The 23,656-nt window shown below is 44.6% G+C and overlaps 1 protein-coding gene across 1 annotated transcript in view; it reads right to left on the minus strand.

The window, feature by feature from the left end:
- Window positions 1-810: 810 nt before the first annotated feature.
- Window positions 811-23,656, minus strand: part of EPHA4 (EPH receptor A4) — a 103,597-nt gene continuing 80,751 nt past the window's right edge. The window contains exons 9-18 of the mRNA XM_033068587.2: window positions 19,784-19,842; window positions 18,902-19,015; window positions 18,536-18,721; window positions 14,634-14,695; window positions 13,895-14,104; window positions 11,236-11,385; window positions 8,704-8,897; window positions 5,362-5,517; window positions 4,200-5,074; window positions 811-1,991 (exon numbers count right to left, since the gene is read on the minus strand). Of these exons, the coding sequence (XP_032924478.1) occupies window positions 4,960-5,074; window positions 5,362-5,517; window positions 8,704-8,897; window positions 11,236-11,385; window positions 13,895-14,104; window positions 14,634-14,695; window positions 18,536-18,721; window positions 18,902-19,015; window positions 19,784-19,842 (1,246 nt within the window). The 3' untranslated portion in view covers window positions 811-1,991; window positions 4,200-4,959. The remainder of the gene's footprint in view (window positions 1,992-4,199; window positions 5,075-5,361; window positions 5,518-8,703; window positions 8,898-11,235; window positions 11,386-13,894; window positions 14,105-14,633; window positions 14,696-18,535; window positions 18,722-18,901; window positions 19,016-19,783; window positions 19,843-23,656) is intronic.

Below are 23,656 nucleotides of genomic sequence, written 5' to 3' on the forward strand. Positions count from 1 at the left end.
TTTCTGGTTATGAAAATGTCACATAAAAGAAAAATACTGCTTTTTAAGTCCTGTTTACTGGTTACTTACCAGCTTTTTTTTTTTATTTTATTTTATACATATATATTTTTAATACATAAGATCCATCACAAAATTAGCACAGCAAGAAACCCGGACAAACATCAACCATTGGTGTGTGAGCAGGACAATTGAACACACTCATCGTGGGGGACAAGCCAGTGGTGGCCTGTCCCCAGGGGCAGCAGCACCATGGCACGTGCCACTCGCCTTCCTCTCACTCCAGCTCCCTCTGGAGCAGCCTGTGGTGGCCCAGCTGGCACATCCTGGTGCCCTGCCATGCCCAGCTGACAGCACAGCTCCCCCTGCTCCCCTGCTGCTGCTCCTCTTCCAGACCAGAATAACCATGGAGGGTCAGCAGGAGGGAACGGAGCAGCCTTGGGACACCATGTCACAGCCTGCCCCTGTGCCAGAGCCAGCCCCTGCCCCATGGCAGGGAAGGGCCCTGGGAGCACTGGGGAGCACTGGGAGCACTGGGGAGCCCTGGGAGCACTGGGAGCACTGTCCCCTGCCAGCTCCTCGTGGCCCTGCGTCCCCTGGGTACCACTCAGCTCCACTCCAGCTGCCCCACGCCACCCTAGAGTGAGCTCCCCAAACACAGCCAGCTCCCCCAGGCAGTACCAGTATGCTGCAGCACTGCTCCCTGGCCATGGAAGAAGGAGTGTCTTCTACTGCTCTTCAACCGCACAAGGAACAGGACACACTTCACAACTCTCGCTAACTGTTAACTTTACAGGTCTTGTTGCATCTTTGTTCCTTATCTGTGCTGGGAACCAGGGAAGTGTTCTGATTATTAGGTTGTACACAGAGCAAGGTGCTTCTGTGAATGGAAGAACTGCATATATTTGTTAGCATTCAACAAGTCTTTAAAATCCTATTTTTGCAGATAAAAAAGGCTACGTAAGAATTCAGTTCAGGATTACCAGTGGATGGAGATGCAGGTGTTGCCTCCACCACCTTGCCACTGAGAAACTGGTTGTTCTTGGTCATGAGCAGGGCACTAGTACGAATAAACACTTAACAAAAACCATTTTAGCACCCTTTAGATCCTGCAATCCATTGCTCCAAAACTGACCCAAAATTGCCCCTGTTTTCAGGCTGCAGAACTACTCAACAACGTTCATGTGGCAGCTAAAAAATACACTTATACAGGAATTTCAACACTTCTTAATGTGTGTGTTCTTGCTGTCATTTCAGACATGAGCTCCTGGCCTGGTCTCACAGGACAGGGGCCTCCTGCTCTTCCAGAGGTGTTTGGGGCACATTCACAGGCAGTTGTACACGAGGTGACTTGCACACCAACACGCACACGAGCACACGTACGCACCTTTCGGAGGAGATAATAATCCATTATCCATTCAAGGAAAAAAATATATTCATATCACTGCAATGGCACCTTTTGTGTGAAATGTCACTTCAGCAATGTACACAGGCAGCTCACAGGAACTGGGTTCTTTGCTGTGGCACCTGGCCTGGTGTCCATGGTAAGATGTGGAGTGCTCTGTCACCTTCATTTGTCCGGGATGCAGCGGTGACAGTCAGGGGAAGGAGGAGAGACAACAACAAAATATATAAATAAAACCAAAGGTAAGCAGAGAAAGCAGAAGAGGAGGAAAACCAAAATCCAGAAGTCTGCAGGGCCTTGACACAGTACATTCCTCAAGTGACAAGTGGGTGCTGAGTCTTAACGAGTCAGTTCTCGCTCAGTGGAGAAAAACAACAGAGTGGGTGGCCCAGGAAAAAAAAAAAAAAAAAGAGGAAGCAAAAGTCACACTCTCTTCAGGGACTGACGACTGTTCAGCATGTGTTCTCCAGAATCAGTGCTGTGGAAGACAACTGTAGGCCCAGGAGGCTTCATGTCTAGTCTGTGCTCCTCCATGGTCAATGTGATCAACAGGACGGGCTACGAGGCTGTGAAAGCAAAATCCATTTCCCTGCACAAAAAGAGAACCCAAATTAAATGTATTGAACCACATGCACCAAGAGAGACACCCAGACATTCCCAAAATGGCAGCACTCAAAGAGTGGGACCCCTTTGCCTTCCCTGTCCTCCTTCCTTCCCTCACACTGTTTCAAAGTCCTGCTTCCATGGCGTACCTTACACACACATATGTAATCAACCAATCTATATTTCTATCTATACTTACATGGGCCTTTTATTTACTTTTTTTCCTTCCATCTGCTCTCTTCAAGCTAAAATCACATTCCAGTGGATGCCCCTCATTGGCCATATTTTATCACAGGAAACACAACCACCAGTGGCAGTGCAGAAAACCCAGCATCTGAGCTGCCTTCACAGTTTTCATTCTATAGGGACACAGTTTTCCATTTCTGTGTGGAAAATATTGCACTGTTTTGAATTACCACTACTAGACTCCAAGACAGCAATTTAACAAACTGGCCAGAAAATTGGGTGTATTTTGGTTTGAGATAAAAAGATGATCTCAACAGAACACAACAGATTTGCAGCACGGAAACTTCAAGAATCTCTCGAGAGGCAGAAGAATTTTTCCTGCTGAAAGTACAAATGTCAGGTCTTTAAAATGAGTAACTACTTCTTATGTTGCCTGGCAAAGTGACATTAAAACATGCTGGTTTAAGTAGATTTTTTAAAGAAATTTTAAATTTCTTGAAAAGGAAAAGCTTTTATAAGTAATACTGCAGAACAGTTTTTACTGAGCTGTCATGACTTGACAGGATCCAAATTTAGCATCTCATATTCAGAACAAGTTGTTCTCTCAGAGTTGGGAGTGAGGGAGAGTTAGTGGTTAAAATCAGCAAGTTATTGTTAAAAGTGACAAAAAGTGATGTGAGTGACAATACAGTATGTCTGATTTGTCCAACTGAGTGAACTGTTTTGGATTTAGGATAAACTCAATTATTAAGAAAGTTTGACACATAAAGCCACTAAATCATTTCTGAATTTGCTGTCAGGTGTGGAGTAGGACCAAAATATTATAGACTAAAGAACCAGTCTTAGTGCCATTAAAGTATAAATCTCACCTTTCTGACATTGTGCCTGGCACAGCTGAAATGCAATGTCAGTTCTAAAGGACATGTCATGAAAATCCTCCTCCTACTCAGCACAGAGTTAGTGGCCCTTCTTTTTTCTAAGGTCATCTCATCACTTTGGTCCTCAGAAGGACTTTAAAGGAATCTAACTTACATACTCTTTTCAAAAAGAGTAATAAAAGCTTCATGACAAATAAACTCAAGCCTCAATGTGTTCAGAGCTTTACTGGATAAAAGCTTTATCCTGTGTGACCTACTGAGGACAACCACATTGCCATAGCAGTCTCCTCCACCTAGCAACCCAGGGGATGCTTTCAGCCACTCAACTTCCATCTGTTCCCTAGAGGAGGCAGAGGGCAGCTTTTCCATGATCCCTCCTGGTGGCCATACCTGCAGAGGGGTGTCAGGCCCAGCTGTGCTGTCTGCACCTGGCACTCACACCCACAGCTGCCCTGATCATCCCAGCTCCCACCCTACAGGGCTGGTTTCCAAAGGGGATTTTGGTTCCCACAAGTGATCCAGCAGGTGCATGAGCTGTTACACTGCTGCACTGCACAGAGCTGCCACCATGCCTGACACCCAAACTGCACAAAACCTGCAAGGCTGCAGGCACAATCCCATTTTTTTCTGCTCCCCTTCCCATAAAACCACTGGCAACTGAAACACATCTTTCCAAAATCCAAATACTGCTTTTACTGCTGCTCATGAGAGTGCAGGAGAAGTCCCTGGTTCTTCTTGGTGCATTTATGAGTATTTGTACTTTACACTATGGCATCCATTTGTGTTGTTTTTCCAATCACAGCATAAGGGCATCCCTACTGCTCTCAGAGTGAAGTGGGGTCAAGCTCTCAGCACTGAGCTGAGCCCCAAGACACTCCTACACCTTGTCTGCACACCTTACCAGGCAACAGCTTAAGAGCAATTTGAGGTAGTGCAATTTTCACTGCCATCAAATAGAGCAAACAATGGCAAAGACTCAGCAATTAGTCTGGGAAGCCAGCACAAACCAGTTAGGAACCCCAAATAACACATACCACAGCAGTTTTTATTTCCCCCAACACTGGTAAAATCCTAGCACAGCTTACAAAATGAAGCACCATGAACATATTGGACACTGAACTTCCACTGACCTTCTGTGAGGCAAAGGGAGTAAGTTTCTTGAAAGAGGAAAGAAGTCTGAAAGCTCCACAGCCACGATTGTCACAGCTGATTACTGGCAAGATGGTCACAAAAGTCTTTCAATGGTAGGCTTCAGCACGGCACAACAGCCAAGAACCTCCCCAGAAGTCCAGTTTTGCCCAGTAATCCACAAGCTGGGTCACTTCATGTCTCAAGCCCATAAATGGGCAGATCACTAATTGGCAGGCACTGATTAGCCACATGATATTCTCACTGAGGTTTCTGCAAGGTGTTAGTGATGCATCAAGTCTGCAAAGAATATCCTAGGGCAGGTTCTTCATTCCAGTGAAAGGTACACAACGGTGGTTTCACCCACAAATAAAACACTATGGTTGTAATCCTACAGGTCACAGGGAGAAGGAAAGTAATGCTGTTGTTTTTTAAGCACAGTATCTGGCAGCAAACATAGCATCAAAACTTGAATGTGACTTTATATTTATATAGATACATGTATTTTACATATCATTGATCAACAGAGAAGTATGTTCCAAGAAACAATTTGTTCCAGGTCTGGTTTCAAATGACGGCTTGTCATTTCTGGAGCCCCCTCCCAGCACACGCGCTCGGGTTCCGCAATCTGTACATCAAGCAATGCTGCAGATCTTTATTTCGACGGGCGAGGAGACGAAGTAAAAAAAGTGCAGTTCTTCAATTAAAGTGCATGGATGAGGTAAACTAATTTCAAGAGTTTTGAGTTTATTCAGTGCTGGCTCAGACGGGAACCATCCTGCCGTGCATCTGTTGCATTTGGGTGCGCATCGCTTGGACGCTGCTCAGGATCTTGTTCTGGTGCGCCAGGGCGGTGATCCCGATCCTGGCCAGGTCCCTGTGGAAAGCAAGACAAGAACAAGGGGTTGAGGACCGTGGAGCCGATGCTGGGGCAGAGAAAAATATTAAAAGTCAACCACAAGCAACATTAGCAAAAGCAAGGCAGATGTACAGAAATGTTTAATTAAATAAGTGGAAGCATTGTGGAGGCATTTTAAAGTTATCCTCCATCCAAATGAAAGGCATTCCATTCCTTTAATGAGTGTAATGATATGCAGCACAAAGCAAGAGAGGCTGATTAAATCCAGATTTACCAGTTTTTTTGTTATATCGCTGAGTACTTACTCCTGGTTCATATGCACCACAGCCTCTAGGGTGGTATAGCCAGCAGCTGTGAAGTTATCCTTGTATCGCTCCATTTTCATGGCTTGGAGCCAGTCACTGACAGAAACAACCGCCGAGAACTCAGGGGAGCTGGGATCCAGCAGGGCTGTGCTAGGTCTGGATGCCAAACAGTGAAAGGACAGGAGAAACAGTGTCAGCTGGATCATGAACCACAAACCAAAGTTTGGTCTCTGCAACAATTAACCTCGATGATGAGGGAAAGCAAGGGCAAGAGGCTGTGCCCAGTGAAACTGGTGGCTCTGCACATCAGCTCAGATCAATGCAAGAAACTGAACAGGATGCAAAGTAATGGGTCCATTTTTGTTAAGAATTAATTTGGCCTGAGGTTTCTATTTTTGGTTTGAGATCTAATTTGAACCATAATACACCTTATGATTTCCATCTCAGATACAACCAAGCTCACAGAAAATGCTTTTACTCCCCAAAACAAAGAAGATGGCAATGCTGGAAGGCATTCAGCCGGCTGGGTCTGTATCTCACGGGCAGCAATGCCAGACCTTGCCAACCCTGCATGTGTCAGACTTCAGCTCAGCAGCTATAGAAACACTACTGAAGTATATGCAAAGAACTGGGAGCTCACACCCTGCCAGACTGGTTTGGAGGGTAAAACTCAGGGCAGGTTCAGATAACTCCTGTTTCTAGCCAGGTCTGCTCAGTGCATTCAATCAAACTCAGGACAGCAGGGAGTTAATCCCCTCTTTAATCAATCCATTCCTGACCAAGTGTGTGCCAGGAGTGGTGGGAATCACACGAGCTTTGATCTTTGTTTGCACTGTGGAATGTGCTTCTCATTTTGCCTTGCACAGTTTTGCTAATAATTATTTTTATAACATTTTCTTCTCTTATTAATATTGCCCTTATTATTTCATGTATATAATAAGTCACAGTTTCATTAAAGCACTATAAATTACTGTTATCTATCTAATCAAAACAATTATCATTTAGCAATTTATTTGAAAATGCACATCATCAAAGACTAGGTGTGCAATAGCATGGTTAGGTCTTGCCTGAGGCACTGAGTACACACTGGCAATACTTGGTTCAACTCTTTTACTGCATTATCTAACACAAGACCAATGATGGTAACCTATTTATATATAATTATGCTTTATGCATAAAGTCATACATTAATAATGTTACATGCATATTTGAAATTCCCCCTCTGAAGACAAGAAAAATATTTATAAGCAGTCATGAACGTGAAATGACCTTGAATAGGCTGCTGACTTACATACACACATACACACACAGAATGACCTTGAACAGGTTATTAACTATTGGAAAACCTATATATTTTCAAAGACCACCTGTAAATTGAAAAGAAAGCAAAATGGAGGAGTTCATACTGCAACTCTTCAATCAAATTATCACATCAGATCATACTGTGAGCCTCACCACGTAAATTATTTAAGCCTCAAGGGAAGATACATTTTTGCCAGGCTCCCAGTGCAATTAGGGCAATCTGGAAGATGTGGTGATAGTGGTCTCACAGGGTTAATGATCCCTCTTCTGCTGACATACATTGTAAGCAAGACTCACAAAGGGACATTCAACTTTAAAAAAGGATGTTGCTCTGTTGGAGGCTGACAGAATCTCTGTTACTCCCTCACTGATTCAAGAAACTTAATTTTGCATTTTTTAATATTTTTGCACCTTCCCTCCTGCTAAAAAACATTTTCCTATTATCTTCTTCATTTAAGCTTTTTTCCCATATTTGCTGTAAGCACAACTACCTGACAAAGCACAGGCATTTGAAAAGAGACCAAAGCTGGTAGAGATCAGTAATGCTCCTCTTACTTCAGCAGTGTTTCACCAGCTTAAACAAACTGCTGATCTGTCGCAACAAAGATATTTTGGTTTTAGCCTACAACTCTGGGAGTTTTCCTTCCTGCTGCACTTCTCTTGCACGTACCAGGTACACCATGCTTAGCAAACAAAACAAATGTAATGCGGGATCGGTGGAGACATGAAACTGGCTTTCCACAAAATTAAATTCAAATTCACATAAAAATTAATCCACACCTTCCCAATGCCCGCGAGGCATTGGCTGCAATGCCGTAACGCTCATTTGCAAATCCTACACAAATCTAGGGTTTATAAAACTTGATGATGTGCTTTTCCTGCAGAAAACCACATCACTCCTGCTAGCTGCACTGATTGAGGTGACCCTACCTATTTGAGCCCTTTCACTGGGGGGAGGATAAGGGGAAAGAAGCAGCAAACTCTGACTTTTGACAGAGCTTGCCTGAGTCAGGACATGCTTAATGCTGTGCAGGAAACTCGCTCAGCGTCAGTGTGATCCAGCAGCAGTTCTGCTCACTGCCCTTCCCACCTGGCAGGGCTGGCACGCCTGCCTGCCCCAGGGGCCACAGAGCCAGCAGAGCCCTGTGCTCACCCGTGCAGAGCAGTGGCTGCTGTGCAGGCTGACCCTGCAGAGCTGTGTGCCACCTGCACTGTGTGTGCCTCCTGTATTCTGTGTGTGTGCCTCCTGTATTCTGTGTGTGTGCCTCCTGCACTGTGTGTGTCACCTGCTCTGTGTGTGTGCCTCCTGTATTCTGTGTGTGCCACCTGTATTCTGTGTGTGCCACCTGTATTCTGTGTGTGTGCCTCCTGTATTCTGTGTGTGCCACCTGCACTGTGTGTGCCACCTGCACTGTGTGTGTGCCTCCTGCACTGTGTGTGTGCCACCTGCATTTGTGTGTGCCACCTGCACTGTGTGTGTGTGCCACCTGCACTATTGTCACCTGCACTGTGTGTGTCACCTGCACTGTGTGTGTGTCACCTGCACTGTGTGTGTGCCACCTGCACTTTGTGTGTGTGCCACCTGCACTGTGTGTGTGTGCCACCTGCACTGTGTGTGTGTGCCACCTGCACTGTGTGTGTGTGCCACCTGCACTGTGTGTGTGTCACCTGCACTGTGTGTGTGTGCCACCTGCACTATTGTCACCTGCACCGTGTGTATCACCTGCACTGTGTGTGTGCCACCTGCACTGTGTGTGCCACCTGCACTGTGTGTGTGCCACCTGCACTGTGTGTGCCACCTGCACTGTGTGTGTGCCACCTGCACTATTGTCACCTGCACTGTGTGTGTGTCACCTGCACTGTGTGTGTGTGCCACCTGCACTGTGTGTGCCACCTGCACTATTGTCACCTGCACTGTGTGTGTGCCACCTGCACTGTGTGTGTCACCTGCACCGTGTGTGCCACCTGCACTGTGTGTGTGCCACCTCTCCTCTGCCCGTCGCTCCCCGCGCTCTGTGTCCCTCCCGGAGCAGGGCTGACCTGGAGCCCTTGCTGCCTGTCCTCTTGAGGCTGTTGGGGTTGCGGATCAGCTTGTCCAGCATGTTGACGATCTGGCCGAACTTGGGCCGGTCGCTGCGCTCCTTCTGCCAGCAGTCCAGCATCAGCTGGTGCAGGGCGATGGGGCAGTCCATGGGCGGGGGCAGCCGGTACCCTTCCTCGATGGCTTTGATCACCTGCCAAGGGCACAATTAGCAAGACATCAGAGGACATCACCCACTGCTCAGTCTGCCGGCTGAGCAGGGTTTATCCTAGGGCCGTGCCGACAAATCCCCAGTTAAGTGATACGACATGGAAAATTGCACTGGGACTCAGACAGCTGGTGGTCTCAGAATTGTCATTTCTCCTCAGCAATTCAAAACTAAAAGGGTACAGCACCCAGAGAAGACATCAGATACGGCAGGGCAATTTGTCACAAAAAAGCACATGGGACACAGGGATGACAGAAGTGCCCTGGTTCGAAATAAGCAATTAGCCTTGTTGGACAGAGGGCTGGAGAAGCACCAGCTCTACTGCAAGTCTTTACTATCAGTCAGTTTTGGGTGCAAGATGTTGAGACTGTATTTTCCCCACCATTTTTAAGGCCCAGCTGATCACTTCCTCCCCCTGTCCTCCCTGGCTAGCTCATCTCTGTCAGTAATAGAGGCCTTGCAGGGAACCTTTTCTCTCACTGCTGTATGCTCTGAGCCACAAAATGCAGAGATGGGAACCCTTTTGTGCAGCTTTACAACAGCCCAACACATCTTGAGTGTGTATTTCGTATTTTATAGAACCCAGAGAAAGTCAGACTGAAGTCACTTCAAACCCTCTAAAAAGCACTCCAGAGGCTCTAATGGCTTCTTAGGTCTCTCAGGAGAATGGGACACGACCAGAACTCAATTCTGACATGACAGGGACATGACCCAGATGCCTTCAGATCTGAATTAATCAATATGACACTGCTGGCAGGACTCACCATGAGACTAGAGACCAGAACTGCTCAGAGACTGAGTTGCACTAAATTCCCTCCTTCTGGACTTGTCCAATTAGTGGCTAAAATCCACTGGGAGGACAAGGTGAGAGATATGCTTGCATTATTAGCAGCTATTCAGTGACCACAAACAAAGTGGTTCTCACTCCTCCAGAAAGTATGAAGATCCTTTTGATTTCTCTTGATTCAACAGACACTGAGTATAATTTGAAATCCACTTCTGCTTTGTTGTGAGAAGCACTGCTCTTGCCATCATTAAGGAGGAAAAAAAAGGCATGTATGTGCTATGGACTGTAAAGAGTGAGCAGACACAGTAATATTGGCTTTCCCTGTCTTGCTCAAGCCAGCTTTTCAACATGGCCTACAGTGTACAGTCACAGAGAACACCAGCCTAACATAAACAGCTCTAATAAAACCAGCTCTGTTTGTTGCAGGGAGCTCCACTGTGCTGTGCAGACATGCCTGATATAACCAAGACACATCTGGTGTTTTATTTTCTTGCTAAGTCTTGATGACTTCCTGTTAGCAAAAGGAAGGCAAGATTGGGTGCCAGAAGAGACATTTCACATCAGAAGGAAATTAAAATTATAACCCCCATTTAGATTAAATGCCATCCGCATCTAGACACTCTTTGAAAACATTCAGCTCCACAGAAGAAAGCAGATGACTTGTAAAATGCCTTAAACACTCCCATGGCTGTATATTCAGATTACTGTTTTCTTCTTCCTTTATTTGCTTGTAAATCCCCTGGGAAAAGAATTATGGATAATCTAGGCCTCACTTCTCACTGGGATTTTTCTTTCCATTTAATAAAAATTCTATTAGCAGAAGCTCTTATTAGCATTATTATTAAATACTCTTCTGGAGCAGCAGCCATTGTGCACAGTCCCTCTTGGAACACACTGAAGTAGTCCAGATGGTATGGTTAAACAGGACATGCATAATTTAAGAATGGTCATTTACAAAAGCTGCTTTTTAATGCCCTCAGGGGGCAGCTCTGCCATTGCCACAAGGATGCTCTGACTGATAATCACAACTGCATTTCCTATGTGTTGATTTAGATATCCTACAAGAAATAAAGTCACCTGGAAGAGTTATAAGCATAGTGGAGATTCAAGAATTAACTACCAATAGGAAGCCAAATCAAATTCAAGTGCTCATCTCTTAAAGACATTCAGTAAACTCAAGATACACTACGAATAATCAAATCTTCCTTCTCTTGACAGCACAATGATTTGACAATTTAAATATATTTGTTTCCCTTTCCTCATTTTTCTTTAATTGCTTTTTTTTTTTTAAATTTAAAAGACCAAACCAAATAGACTCCATGCACAAGGTACAGACCCTAACTTGAGAATCCCCTATTCCATGACCTTAGACAAAGCTTGAATACTCAAGGAACTTTAGCTCCAGGGAGGTTCCCTGAAAAAACAGCCATACAGCAACTGCCACAGAAACACCTCAGCAGACATGTAAGGACAAGGATAAGGGCATGGGGAGGGGAAGGGACAGAAGAGGCAGGGGAAGCTCAGAAGCAGACTCACATCTTGGTTGGACATGTCCCAGTAGGGCCTCTCCCCGTAGGACATCACCTCCCACATGACGATGCCGTAGCTCCAGACGTCGCTGGCCGAGGTGAACTTGCGGTAGGCGATGGCCTCGGGAGCCGTCCACCTGATGGGGATCTTGCCACCCTGCCACCAAGGAAAGGAGCACAGCCTGCTCAGTCACTCCTGCAGCAGGGTGTGTGGCTGACACTGCTCTACGTATCCCAAACACTAAATGGTTTTTTGGGTACAGCTCCAGAACCCCTCTTAAAGACGCACCCACTTTCTCTCCACTTTCTCTCCTGCTTGCCATAAAGCTGTCAGATCCAACCAGGAGGCAATGCTGCCCATCTGTTTTCTCTAGTCATGAGGAGGCAAACCAGTAAATTGTAACATGTATTTTTATCAGCCCTCCAAGGGATCTCTGCTTAGGGCTATGCTGAAGCCTGAGAACGAGCCAGGGGTTTTACAAAGTATATATTAGAGATTTAGTTGACAAAACAAATAAGTACATGCTGTTAATTACTATTTCCTTGCTTGCCTGTCTGACCTGTTTGGCCTGTTTCAGAAAAATGGGATTATAAACATTTTGCTTTTCAAAAAGGTAAAATAAAGAGAGGATAAACTGGGAAGATTTATGAATACAGTGGTGTTTCCCATGGGCAACATCCCAACTCCTACCAGAGTTGTGAGAAGGCGAGCAAGCCTCTGGGCTTCCCAGACCCTGGGGAGGAGTTCAACACCAAACCAGGGTACAAGGCTGCTTTTAATACCTGTTGGAGAAAACTGCCTTTTCTTAAAATACTTCTTTTTAAACAAATAAAAACACTTGGTCATCTGATTTGGGCCACTGAGGTCCTACACTGTTTAAAAAGGAACTCACTCCATCCTGTTTATCTGATTTTGCCTTAGCTGAGTGATCCCAGGCCAGAGATTTCTCCTTTTGTTTATGCTAATATGCAAGGTGTTTTTAATTGAGCCTTTGGTTTCCTGCAGTTCCATCTGGGGAATGACTTAAGCTGAACAAAGGTTTTCAGGGTTTTTTTCATTTGCTTTTATGCTTTTTTGATTAAGTTTATTTTGGTAGTTTTTTTCCCAGCCATCTCCTAGATAGCTTTTATCCATAACTGAGTGCAGTGTGTGCATACTTAGTAGTATATTGTTCTACTATATCTCCCAAGTGTTTAATATGGACTGGTTCCAAAGCCAAGGGAAATCAAAAGGGGTCCTTCTCCTGGCTGCTTCAGCCTTTGCATCAGGCCCTTTGTGAATCAGGTTGTGGCAATATGTGCCTTGGTGACTGCAAGATGCTCTCGCTTTAATGAGTTACTAACAGGAGCAGAACGCATCATTCTCTTAAAAAATATTGCTTTAAAAATTGCATTCTACTGCAGCCTCTCTGGTAATGCAAAAGCTTTATTCCTCCTTTCAGACACAGATGCACTGACACTGTTTATACATGGCTGTCATTCTAAAAATTGTCAATAAGCTCTTTATATTTAGCTGCTTGAGCACAGTGGAGTTAATCCAAATATTCCTGATCCTTCATTACTGATACCACATGAAGACAATGACTGGAAAGCAAATGTCATTGGCTCTCTCTAGTTTACCCCTGAGAGCAAACAATACCATATCTCCACTTGCTAAATTCAAAGAGGAGCTTTTCAATAATTTCTGTCTTGCCCTTGTCTGCTTGTCTAAACTCTGATTTCCCTGAATACTGCTTTTCAGACCTCTGCTTCTGCTTCTTCCACTTGCCACCCTTATGAGTGAGAGATACCAAGGCTGGCCAGCATTTAATACTACAGGAGTCTATTCCTTCCCTGTAATGAGCTGTGAATCCATTAAAGGATGAGTGTTGGGATTAAACAGCAAGATCTGAGTGCTGCAAACAAACTCAACACTAGGGAGAACAGATGGAGAATGGCAGATATTTAAAAACGAAGAAAATAAGCAATTAAAAAAGGAGACTTTATAAACCGACATTTTTCTCTTTTCGTGCATGTTGATATCAGAGGTATTGGTACAAAGGCTGGTAATGGCTGGGATCTTGTTTTGTGGCCAGAATACTTGCATTAGCCCTATTCCATGTGCAGCATATTAAAATGGCTTTAGCAAAATTACCTAACAGCAGGATGTTGAAATATAGATAAAATGGGAAAGAAACAAAAAATGGGAACTCAGGCCTAACACTTTTCCCAATCCAAATCACTTAAGTCAAATTTATGACTGGCTTTGTGACGGGCAAAAGTGGATGCATCTTTTTATATTTTTGTGGTGTGTTTACACCTGCTGTATCAAATGTGAGTAGGACCAGCCACTTGGAAACCATGTTTGTAGGTATCAGAAGGAACAGAATCCAGGCTCTAATTTCTGGCATCAGATTCCTGTCACATGCCTTATCATGATGAAGGAACAAGAGGAATACATGGGTCACATCCTCAGAAAAGAAATACTGCAGTGGCCACTGCTGTAGCAGCAACAACACATCAATTTATAGGAGCTACGGAGCCTGGGCCAATGTTTACTTTTAGGTTGTGATTTAGGTTTTCACTTGTGACTGAGACTATTTTAAAACAAACCACTGTCACCTCCCCCAGAGTCAGACAAAAGCAGCATGCAGGCACAGCAGCACGGGCATTCCCTGGCTCCCTACCCGTGTGGTGTAGGCTGCCTCGGGGTCGTCCTCCAGGACGCGGGACATGCCGAAATCGGACACCTTGCACACCAGGTTGCTGTTGACCAGGATGTTGCGAGCAGCCAGATCCCGGTGCACGTAGCTCATGTCAGACAGGTACTTCATCCCCGAGCCAATGCCACGCAGCATCCCCACCAACTGGATCACTGTGAATCTGCCGTCATTCTTCTGCAGATGGGCAAAGCAGAAAATCACAGAGCATTAAGCTAAAAGCTGCATTATTGCCACTGCTGAAATCGGCAAAGAGCAGGGCTACGCATTCCCATCTTCTCTCAGATAAAATGCAAAGTTATTTCCTCACTCTCCTCACCAGTGCCTATAATTCACCAGTAAAGCAAAAACCCAGAGGTTCTGTCACAGCTTTCAGTGATGCAGTACCCTGTTTGCAATGAATCTGATTTTAATGAGTCTACAGCACTGCAATGCTTTCAAAAACGGAGCAAGTCAGAACTGTTCACATTAAACATGGATTATTTAAGATCCTGCTATTTTAAAAATTAATTTATTTTATATTCTTCCACTTTATATTTATTCTGGTTTTCGATAGAAGCAACACCAGAAAACAGAATTTCCCAAGCACAAACATTTCTTTAAAACTGCACAAGTTGCAGTATCATTCTGGAAAAAAAATAAAGAAAGAAAAACAGAAAATGTTCCCCAGCATAAAATCTCCTTAGCTTTTGAAGAAATCACCTACCCTGAGGAAGGCATCCAAGGAGCCATTCTCCATGTACTCAGTTATAATCATTACTGGTTTACCTAGAATGTGCAGAAAGAAAAACACAATTCCTTGATGAACACCAATGTTAATGGGATAAAAATGGCTTGCACATGATTTTACTGCCAAGACACCTGGCTCACACAATCTAATTTAATTTGAAAAGCACCAAGCTTATGCCTCAGCTGTGGGGAGCAAGAGATGAAATATTACAGGACAGAAACATTTAAAGGGCCCATCTGGAAGGTTAACCCTTTGGTTGACTCATTGACAAGGTCTTTAACTAAAGTGGCTCCTGTTCTCTAAGGAATATATGAATTGATAATTGAGAACTAAGAAACAAAGATCTGTCCAAACCTGACAAAAATCTTTATTGTAATAAATTGCTTGCAGAGCAGAAAATGGAATTTGTGAATGCTTTGGTCTCTCTGTCTTTTTTGAAAGATCAGTGCTTTAGGCAAGTTGGAAGCTGCCAGGAGCTACAAGGTATTCCAAGACAACTGGATTCAAGAATGAAAAATACAGTCTGTTCCTCTCAACCTTCTCTGTCCCGAATTTGTACTCTGTGTCTCTCATTATTTATAAATGAGCCAAAGTCATTTGCCTCCTGAAGTCAGCCAGGGGCAAACTGATTCAGAGCCCAGTGTCACACGTGGGGCACAGAGCTCAGCAGCACCCAGCTCCCCATGCTGCAGCAGGGGCCAAGCTGGGCAGCCAGAGGAGAAGGGCAGTGTTACTGACAGGGGGACACTTTCTAGGCACTCTCCTGCCCAAAACAGCAGCAAACACACAAATAATGCTTCATGCTGTCTTTAAGAGTTTTATAAAGGTCATACAGTGCTGAAACTGAGAATATTTAGGTGCATACAAGGAACACTAATAATTTCATGGAGTTAAATCCTACTGCATATTTGACATATTTGTAGAAATAGGTCTGATAATATCACCAAAGAGCAATGGCAGAAGTACAGCAGTAACTCAGCAAAGGTTGAATGGCAAAGGCTCAGCCCCAAGATCAGCACTGTTAAGTGAGCATGTGACAATCAGTGCTGTGTGGCATGGCAAACCTTCCTCTCTCTAATGCTTTACCTACAGGACCTATAAACTTTTCTTCCTTAATAAAAGATGGTGTCCCAGAGAAACTCAGCTCTTACTTCCTGGAGCAGGTCTGAATAAGGGAACATTATAGGGGAAAGAAGGCTTCAAAGGCCAGGCCACCTAGACTGTAGTTAGCACCACTGCATCTTGGCATGGGAGGTGTCAGAGCTATTTAATTTTCCTTGCTTCTGTCACCAGCAAGGATCTGCTCCTGAACAACCATCTCTAAAACTTACCCTACCGTGAAATGTTGCAGCATTTAAAGCTCCCCTAATAGTTTCTACCTCAGTGCATCTTTCACCAAGATTCTTTTCTCTTCATTTGTCAGGGATTTCTGGTTCTGAGTAACCTTTTTTTAATTAGAAAACCATATGCTATAAGGACTGACTGCAGAAACATTTTACCACATTTCACTCAGGGCAGCATCTATGCATGATCCATAACTTACTTCACTCATCATTGCTTATTTCACCTTTCTGGTCCCAACCTATCCTTTACAGGCTTTTTACTGCTCCTGCTTTTACTTCCCTTCCCTGCTGGTATCCAAATTCTCACTGTTTTGGTCCCGTGCAAGCCTGTGAAATGCCATTATTGAATGTTGCAGGGAAGCAATGGTATTGCATAAACCTAACTGCTCTGGATGGTGGGCTGAGTGACCTTGGCTGAGCACATTCTTAAGTAAAAGGGTGTGATAAAACATCATCCTCCCTCTAATTCACCTTTGAAAGCATTCTTTGATAGAAAGAGGAAAAACTTCAACCAAATCTGCATATGGCACTGTTTCATTTATCCTTTGCAACTGCGACAGCAACCCTTCCACTGAACAAATACAGCTAAATGAGTATTAATTAACCTTCTTCAATCAAAAGATACTATGTCAATGTAGAAGGGAAAAAAGGAAGACTCTTTCAGTGCATTAACATGTAATTTCATTACTCAGGCACTTCTTTTGCAGGGGAGGGGGGATAGAGAGAGGAGGGAGAAGTTACCATCAGCGAGTCAATTATTAAAGTACTTGACTAGCAGCCAATAATTTATTCATGGTTTTCTGCTGCCTCTCTCAACCCCCATCTATACCACTATTTATCTCACATTTTAATTTTCAGTTTATTAAATGCATTCATTTATCACAATGTTCAGCAGGCCCGTGGAGAAATGGAGATAAATGTGTTCTTAAGTAGCCCTGTTTCCCCAGGAGGGCAGCCCGAGTAAGGGAGCCGGGCTGTGCCCAGCATCACTTACCGGGAGCCAGCAGCAGACCCTGCCAGGTCACACTGCCACCTCCTCGCTGAAAACTCCCCATCACTTTAACTCACTGACAACTGCATTATGCAAATGCACACAGTCATTTGTACGTGCTGGAGCTCTAGCAGCTCAGGGGCTTCCAGCCTCAGTGGGATTTCAGCACAAAGATTCCCCTGTTGTCTCTCTTTTACTGAGGTGCTAAAGGAATCACTGTCTGAGGCAAACACTGCGGCCTGATCATAGCCCTCCTCCCTTTGTTGTAGCCATCACAGATAGAGACACTCAGACCTTCCAAATTTAAACAGAGTACTGTATTTTAATTTTAGTTTTGAGGGAGGCTCTCAGTACAGGATGGCCAGAATTAGTCCAAACTGCTCTTTGCCTTGAAAAGCAAACTGCCACACGCTGTATGAGCCATTTCCAACTGCTGAGAGAAGGCAGACAGGAGACAGCAGCACAAATGAGCTGGGCTAAGATTTCCAGAAACAAAAGTGGCAGAGTAAGTATCAGCTCTCACTGACATTCAAGAGGAACAGAGTTTTACAGTGGAACTGATGGTTTTGATAACCCACTATGAGAGGCACTTTGTTCTTCTAGTGACATTTTACTTTTTAACTTTTCATCCATCTTGAATTTTAATTGCTCCCACTATTAATACCCTGCATTCATGTTCTTCATGCTGAAGAAGGTGAGCTTCACAGCAGCTCACAAGACCACTGCCTGCTTTCCATGCTACCCTGAGCTCCAGCATCCAAAGGGTCTTTTAGGATTAGCAATCAGAGCCAGGCTTTGCCACCGTGCTACCCAGGGCAGCTGGAGCAGAGACACTACCTGCACCATGGCAGTGGTACTTTGTCAGGTCAGACCAAGCACTGGTGCCTGACAGGTGCATTTCCAGCTCTAGCCTGCAGACAGCACCCAGCAAGCACTGCCACTGTCACACTTAAAACCCCAAACCAAGCAAACAAAAGATCATCCAGGTAAATTCTGCTGAGTGAAATTAGCACACCTGTAAATCAGAGAAAACAAATAAGCAAGTTTCACACTAAAATAGCCTGCCTCATTTCAAAGGCTTGCTCCTTACATCTGTGCTTTGTACTTTCAACATATGACTGTGTAGTTTTGTTTTGGTATTTTTCCCCCATCATTTTGAATTCTTCACTCACCATCTGCTTTTGCCTATCCTGTAACAATCATCTCAGTCTAGCAAAGATGTGAAAGATGCCTGCTTGGCATAGCAAGAAGGGATAAAAAAAAAAGCCAACCCCTGCAGTATTAATTCCCTCTACAAAATCTTGTACAAGCTGCCTACAGATAGAGTATCAGTTGAAACCATAAACCCATTTATAGCTGACAACAAGATTAATGACTTGTCCTGCACTGATTTCCTCCTATTAGCTATCAGTGGATCTGTTCCATCTGTCATTTTACAGGAAAGAGGGTAAGAAGGAAAAAAAACAAAAAGCCAGCACACACCACACAGACTTAATTTCTCAGTGACTTCCAAATTGGACTTGTCATGAAAATGACCTACTTACATTTAGTAACAACACCTTCCAAGTGGATGATATTGGGGTGGTCAAATTGTCCCATGATACTGGCCTCACTCAGAAAGTCTCTCCTTTGTTTATCAGTGTAACCAGCTTTCAGAGTCTTGATAGCAACACAGATCTCTCTTTTCCCTGGCACTTTGAGGCGTCCACTGCACACTTCACCAAACTCCCCTTAAAGAAAACAGCACAAGAATCCATGGTCACGAGCCTGAAGCATGCACTTGTGTTGTCAAACTGTTATGTCAGTACACTTGGGAGAATTGTCATACAAAAATCATAGGATCGCACATTCCCTAAAAGCAAATTTAAAAGTGTATTTACAGAAAAAAATGCAAAAGTTCTGGCACTTACCCACACCAATAACTTTTTCAATCTTTATGCAGGAGGCATCAATTTCTTTGGCAAATTCCCTCACAGCTTGGTTTGGATCCTCATATGTAAAAGGATCCACATATGTTCTAACACCTGCAAGGCAGAAATGTTTTATTTGAAGTCACTGATCTACATGCTGCTGAACACAGAACATATGAGACTGAAGCCTTAATGATATACAACAGCAAAGAGAGTGTACAATAAAAATGTATTGTAAGCCAGGAATGACTGATAAGGAAGGAAGGACTTAAGTATTTTTCCCCCCAGTGCAATATTTTAAAGTGTAAACATTTAATATTTCCCAATATCGATGTAAGGAATCAGGCGTTTGCCAATTAATGAGCTTCACAAATCACTGCCACCACTAGCATAGCCTGTCACGGACTGTGAGACTAAAACATGTCTCTTTTTCCTATGGGAGCCAGGGAATTCTGAGCTCAGGTCCTGGGTTTGGTTCATGGAAGTAACAATAGGATTCAGTGCTGGAAAAGAGGCAGTGAAGTTCACATTCCCTTTCCTGCAGGAATGCCTTTGGCACATTCAGAAACTGCTTTAGCAGAGTGTTGTGGGGAAAAATCCTGCCTAGAAATCAAGTGGCCAGGAACAGGTATCTTTCAATAGCAAGGAACACTGGAAACATTTCACAAACCCTGCTCCTGTCTGTACCCTCAGAACATTTCACCCAGATAGTTCTGTTTTCCCTGTTACTGGAGTAAATAAATGTTGAAGCAGGATGTTTGCAAGAGGGGAAACCAGAAACCAATTTGCCTCAAGAGGAAGCAATCCCTTACTTCCCAGGCAGCAGAAGATGAGCCATGTTTTACAGCCCAAACCAAAAGCCCCAAGCACCAGGCCCTTTACCTTGGTTCAAGTGCTTCTCCTCATCTGCCTCCTGCTTTGCCTTGCTGTACTTACTGCGCCTGTCAGAACAAAGCACAGCATGTGAGTTCAGAATGAGGATCTCACTCCCAAACAAGCTCCTGACCTGCAGAGACTTGAGCTGCTGGCACCTGCCACAGCCATGACACAACACACAACCAGGGCAGGAGGATCCTCACACTCCTCCACGTGCCACTGGCATCAACAGAGCACCAAAGGAAACACAAATCCATTTATATCTCAGCATTTCAAGAAAGGAAAAAAAAGTTCATGCTTTGGCTACTTTTTCGTCAAACTTGCTTTTGGAATTGAGGGACCAAATTGCTTTTTAGCACTGCCACACAGGGATTTAAATGCTACAACAGAGGTGTTTTGGTAGATTGACTTTCAGACATCATTAGGTAAACGCCAACGTCAATACACTTATTTAACTGCAAATTTAAAACTGGAAACAAGTCTCTTAACACAGAAATCAGGATCTCAGCAGAAAAAAAAAGGAAATCCACCAACCCTGACCATCAAAAATTAAGATACCAAGGATTTTGCTTATTCTTTTAATCACTGCTTAATTGCAGGGGCTGAAGAACTCCTGATGGCAGACCTCTTCTACTAACTCTCTGAGCTGGAGGCAATAACATAGCAGAGTATGTTAATTCTATAGATTACTACTTCTACACCTACACCTGCGATACTGTAATCTAGTTATGTATTTAATTAGTTCAGCTTTCAGCTTCAATGGACAAGGAGCACTATGAAAAGCTAATACAAGAAGTTAGTCCATTAGGGAGGACATTTAGGAGTCTGCTCAGCCAAATGTGTAGGAATTTGAAGTTGCCCAGCATCCAGAGGTATGCAGATGCAGAGAAATGATTTGGGCTTTTACCCATCCATCCTTGAATGTTCAGAACCAAGCACAGAACAGACACTGCTGAAGAGAAGGGCTGACTGTTGCTTACTCTCAGTTTGCCTGTTCTGGGAAATCCAAGTTTCCCAGTCAGACCCAGCAGAGCTGGGGTGGAGAGAAGAGGGAGGGCAGAAGGAGAAACCAAGCCTGGAGAGCAGGAGGTGAGGCTGGCACTGCCAGCAATGAGCAGCTGCTGCCTGGAGTGGGGCAGGGGACAACCAGACCTGCCAGGGACATCAGGGTGAGACTGGGTTAATTGATAGGCTGGAAATGGTGAGTAAGGACAAGAGGAAAATGGGAGCAGGTACAACAAAAACCTGTAAGATGCGAGTTAAAAGGGGTCAGAAAACTCACAGACAACAGGAAGAAAAGACATAACTGAGAGCCTCACTTGCCGCAAATCTCCCTGAGTCTTACCATACCTCTCCTGTCAGCAAAACCCCTCTGGCCCTTAGCAAAAGGCATCTCACTTCCCACTCTGCACCTGCCCTGTGGGGAATGGCAGCTTCCCCCTGCTGTCAGCTGGGAGCCCATCTCCAGCCTTTGCACTCCTCGTGCTGGGTCATGTCATACAACACACTGTGCCAAGAATAAAAAACCACGAATTAACCATGAAACAGAGGGGAAAAAATCCTGTTTGACATGTGAAGACAACCTGATCTTTGAACCAAGTGTCACAGCTCCCAACATTGACAGGACTTGTGTTCAGACAGATAAAGCAGGTACACATACAACCATAAACCAGTGGGAGTGTCTTTTCTTGACACAACTAACTGAAAAAAAATCACTCCAATCACAAGAGGAGCATTATTAAAACCCACACTGGATTCAAACAGCCATTTAAACCATTTATTTGCTCCAGAACTTACAGCACTGGTATAACAGAGCTGAGTGAAATGATGGGAGGATGTTCTGCTCCCAGCTACTGAACTGAGTTAGAAGGAAGCAGCACAAATCTCACCCAAGGCCACAAAAGATCAGGCCAGCTAAGGGGACTGAAGAGATGGTTTCAGGTATTACACAACTTCTCTCAAAAGAAAGAAAAAAAGGGAAAAAGAAGATTCTGCATCTTAATCGGGAACCTTCAAATTAATTTTATTAATGTTCAGGCACAGATGGGAAATACAAAATGCAAACAGACTTTGCATGAAAGCATTCTAAGTATGAAAAAATTCTCTTTATCTTATTTTTAAAAAGTACAAGCACCCTCACAACAGATTAAAAAATAACCTTCCCCCACTAAAACTCAAAGACAGCAAAAAGCAAAGGGAAACAAAGGGATTACTGTTCAAGCAATGTAATTGTAGCTTATTAAGTTTAAATAATACCTTCTAAACTAACTACCTACTTCCACCTCTGGCCGGGTCACCTGCTGACCTCTCCTGCCTGGCTTTGGGCAGGACACTGCTGGGTGCCATTGTCCTGCAGAGCAGCCCAGGAGCCCCTGGCCACGGGGCACAGGGCTGGGGCTGCCTCTGGGGCAGCTCACCTGAGAGCCAGAAGGGAGCCTTTGTCACAGACCTGAATGCCCTAATTACAGGGATTTGGGCAGTGCTGATTAAGGAGCCGGCATTCAGGAAAAGAACACAGAAGCTTTCAGGAACTGCAGGGGTCAGAGACAGGCAGAGCTGCAGGTGGGGCTGGTGATGAAGAGGAGTTAACAGCAGGGGGAATTAGCAGGCACTGGGGTGAAACAGCAGGACCTGGTTGCCATGCCCCTGCTCCCACCTGCTCCTGCCCACACAAAGAGGGGCTGGGGGGCTCAGCACAGGCTGGCACAGCACAGCTGGCACAGCACCTGCTCCACCACCACGGGCAAAACGTGGGCAAATGCACCAGCAGGGCAAAGACAGAGCAATCTATCAGCTGGAAAAATTTCTGAGAGAAACTTTCAGATGACCAGAGGATTTGGTCAGACCATCTTACTCCTCACAAGGCCTTTTAGAAGGTGTCTCTCTCTGTTTTACACTTCCCCAAATCCTTTACAACTCATTTTGAGATGCTGCAATTTCCCCCAGCATTCAGAGTGGGGTTTAGGAACACCCAGCCACGTCCTGCCTGCTGCTCCAAGGATGTCCCCATCCAAACCTTGGGAAGTTTAACCAGCATTAGGCAGATTGGCTCTCACATGGCAGGACAGAGCCAAACAGCTTGAGCTGCCTGAAGGCAAAGTCCTTTCTCTAATTCTGCTGTAAAGATGAACTCTGGGACTTGAATGATGTCTTGAAAAAAGTGTGAGCTAAATTACCAGTAATAACCTAGGGTTCCAGAGTGGGTACCCACAGCATATGCCCAGCTCCCACATTTGGCTCCTGGATGCACAGAGGCCATGTCTGCAGGCCAAAGCAACAGGTTTGATTGCACAAATATGACTTTTAGGTCATGGTTAGATTACAAAACCTTCTCACAGGGACTGTCTGGACAGAAAAGCTTTTCCTCATCTGAAGTAATTTTGGAACAAAGTATAATTATTTTGCTATTAACTACTGCTGGTGTAGAACATTGTGAAATATCCCCAAAGTCCACACCTCTAAATGACATTGTGATAGTGGTTAAAATCATTGGAGTAACAGTGAATGTTAAAGTAGGTTCTGTTTATTGAGAGCTACTTCCAGCTTCTGGAGAGCTGTGTATTGAGGGCTATTAATTAGCAAGGCACCTTGCATTAGTATGCACAGAGTAGTTTCACTGTCCTAGAATTTCATTCATTTTGCTGTGTCTTTCCCCTTCCCTGGCCTCTCTGATACCAGTGCAGAGCCACAGGACATCCCCAGCCCATGGCCACCAGGATGTTTTCATCTCCACTGCCACCAGTGCCTGGCCCAGGCTGTTGCCCCTGCTGCCCAGGTGCTCTGTGGTGCCTTTTGGGCAGAGATGAGGGAGCAGACAGCCCTGGGCAGACCTGTCTGAGCCCAGCAGGTCTGTCAGTACCTGGCTCCAGGCAGCCTCTC

Source organism: Catharus ustulatus, chromosome 10, assembly GCF_009819885.2.
Source record: "Catharus ustulatus isolate bCatUst1 chromosome 10, bCatUst1.pri.v2, whole genome shotgun sequence".
Classification (NCBI taxonomy): domain Eukaryota; kingdom Metazoa; phylum Chordata; class Aves; order Passeriformes; family Turdidae; genus Catharus; species Catharus ustulatus.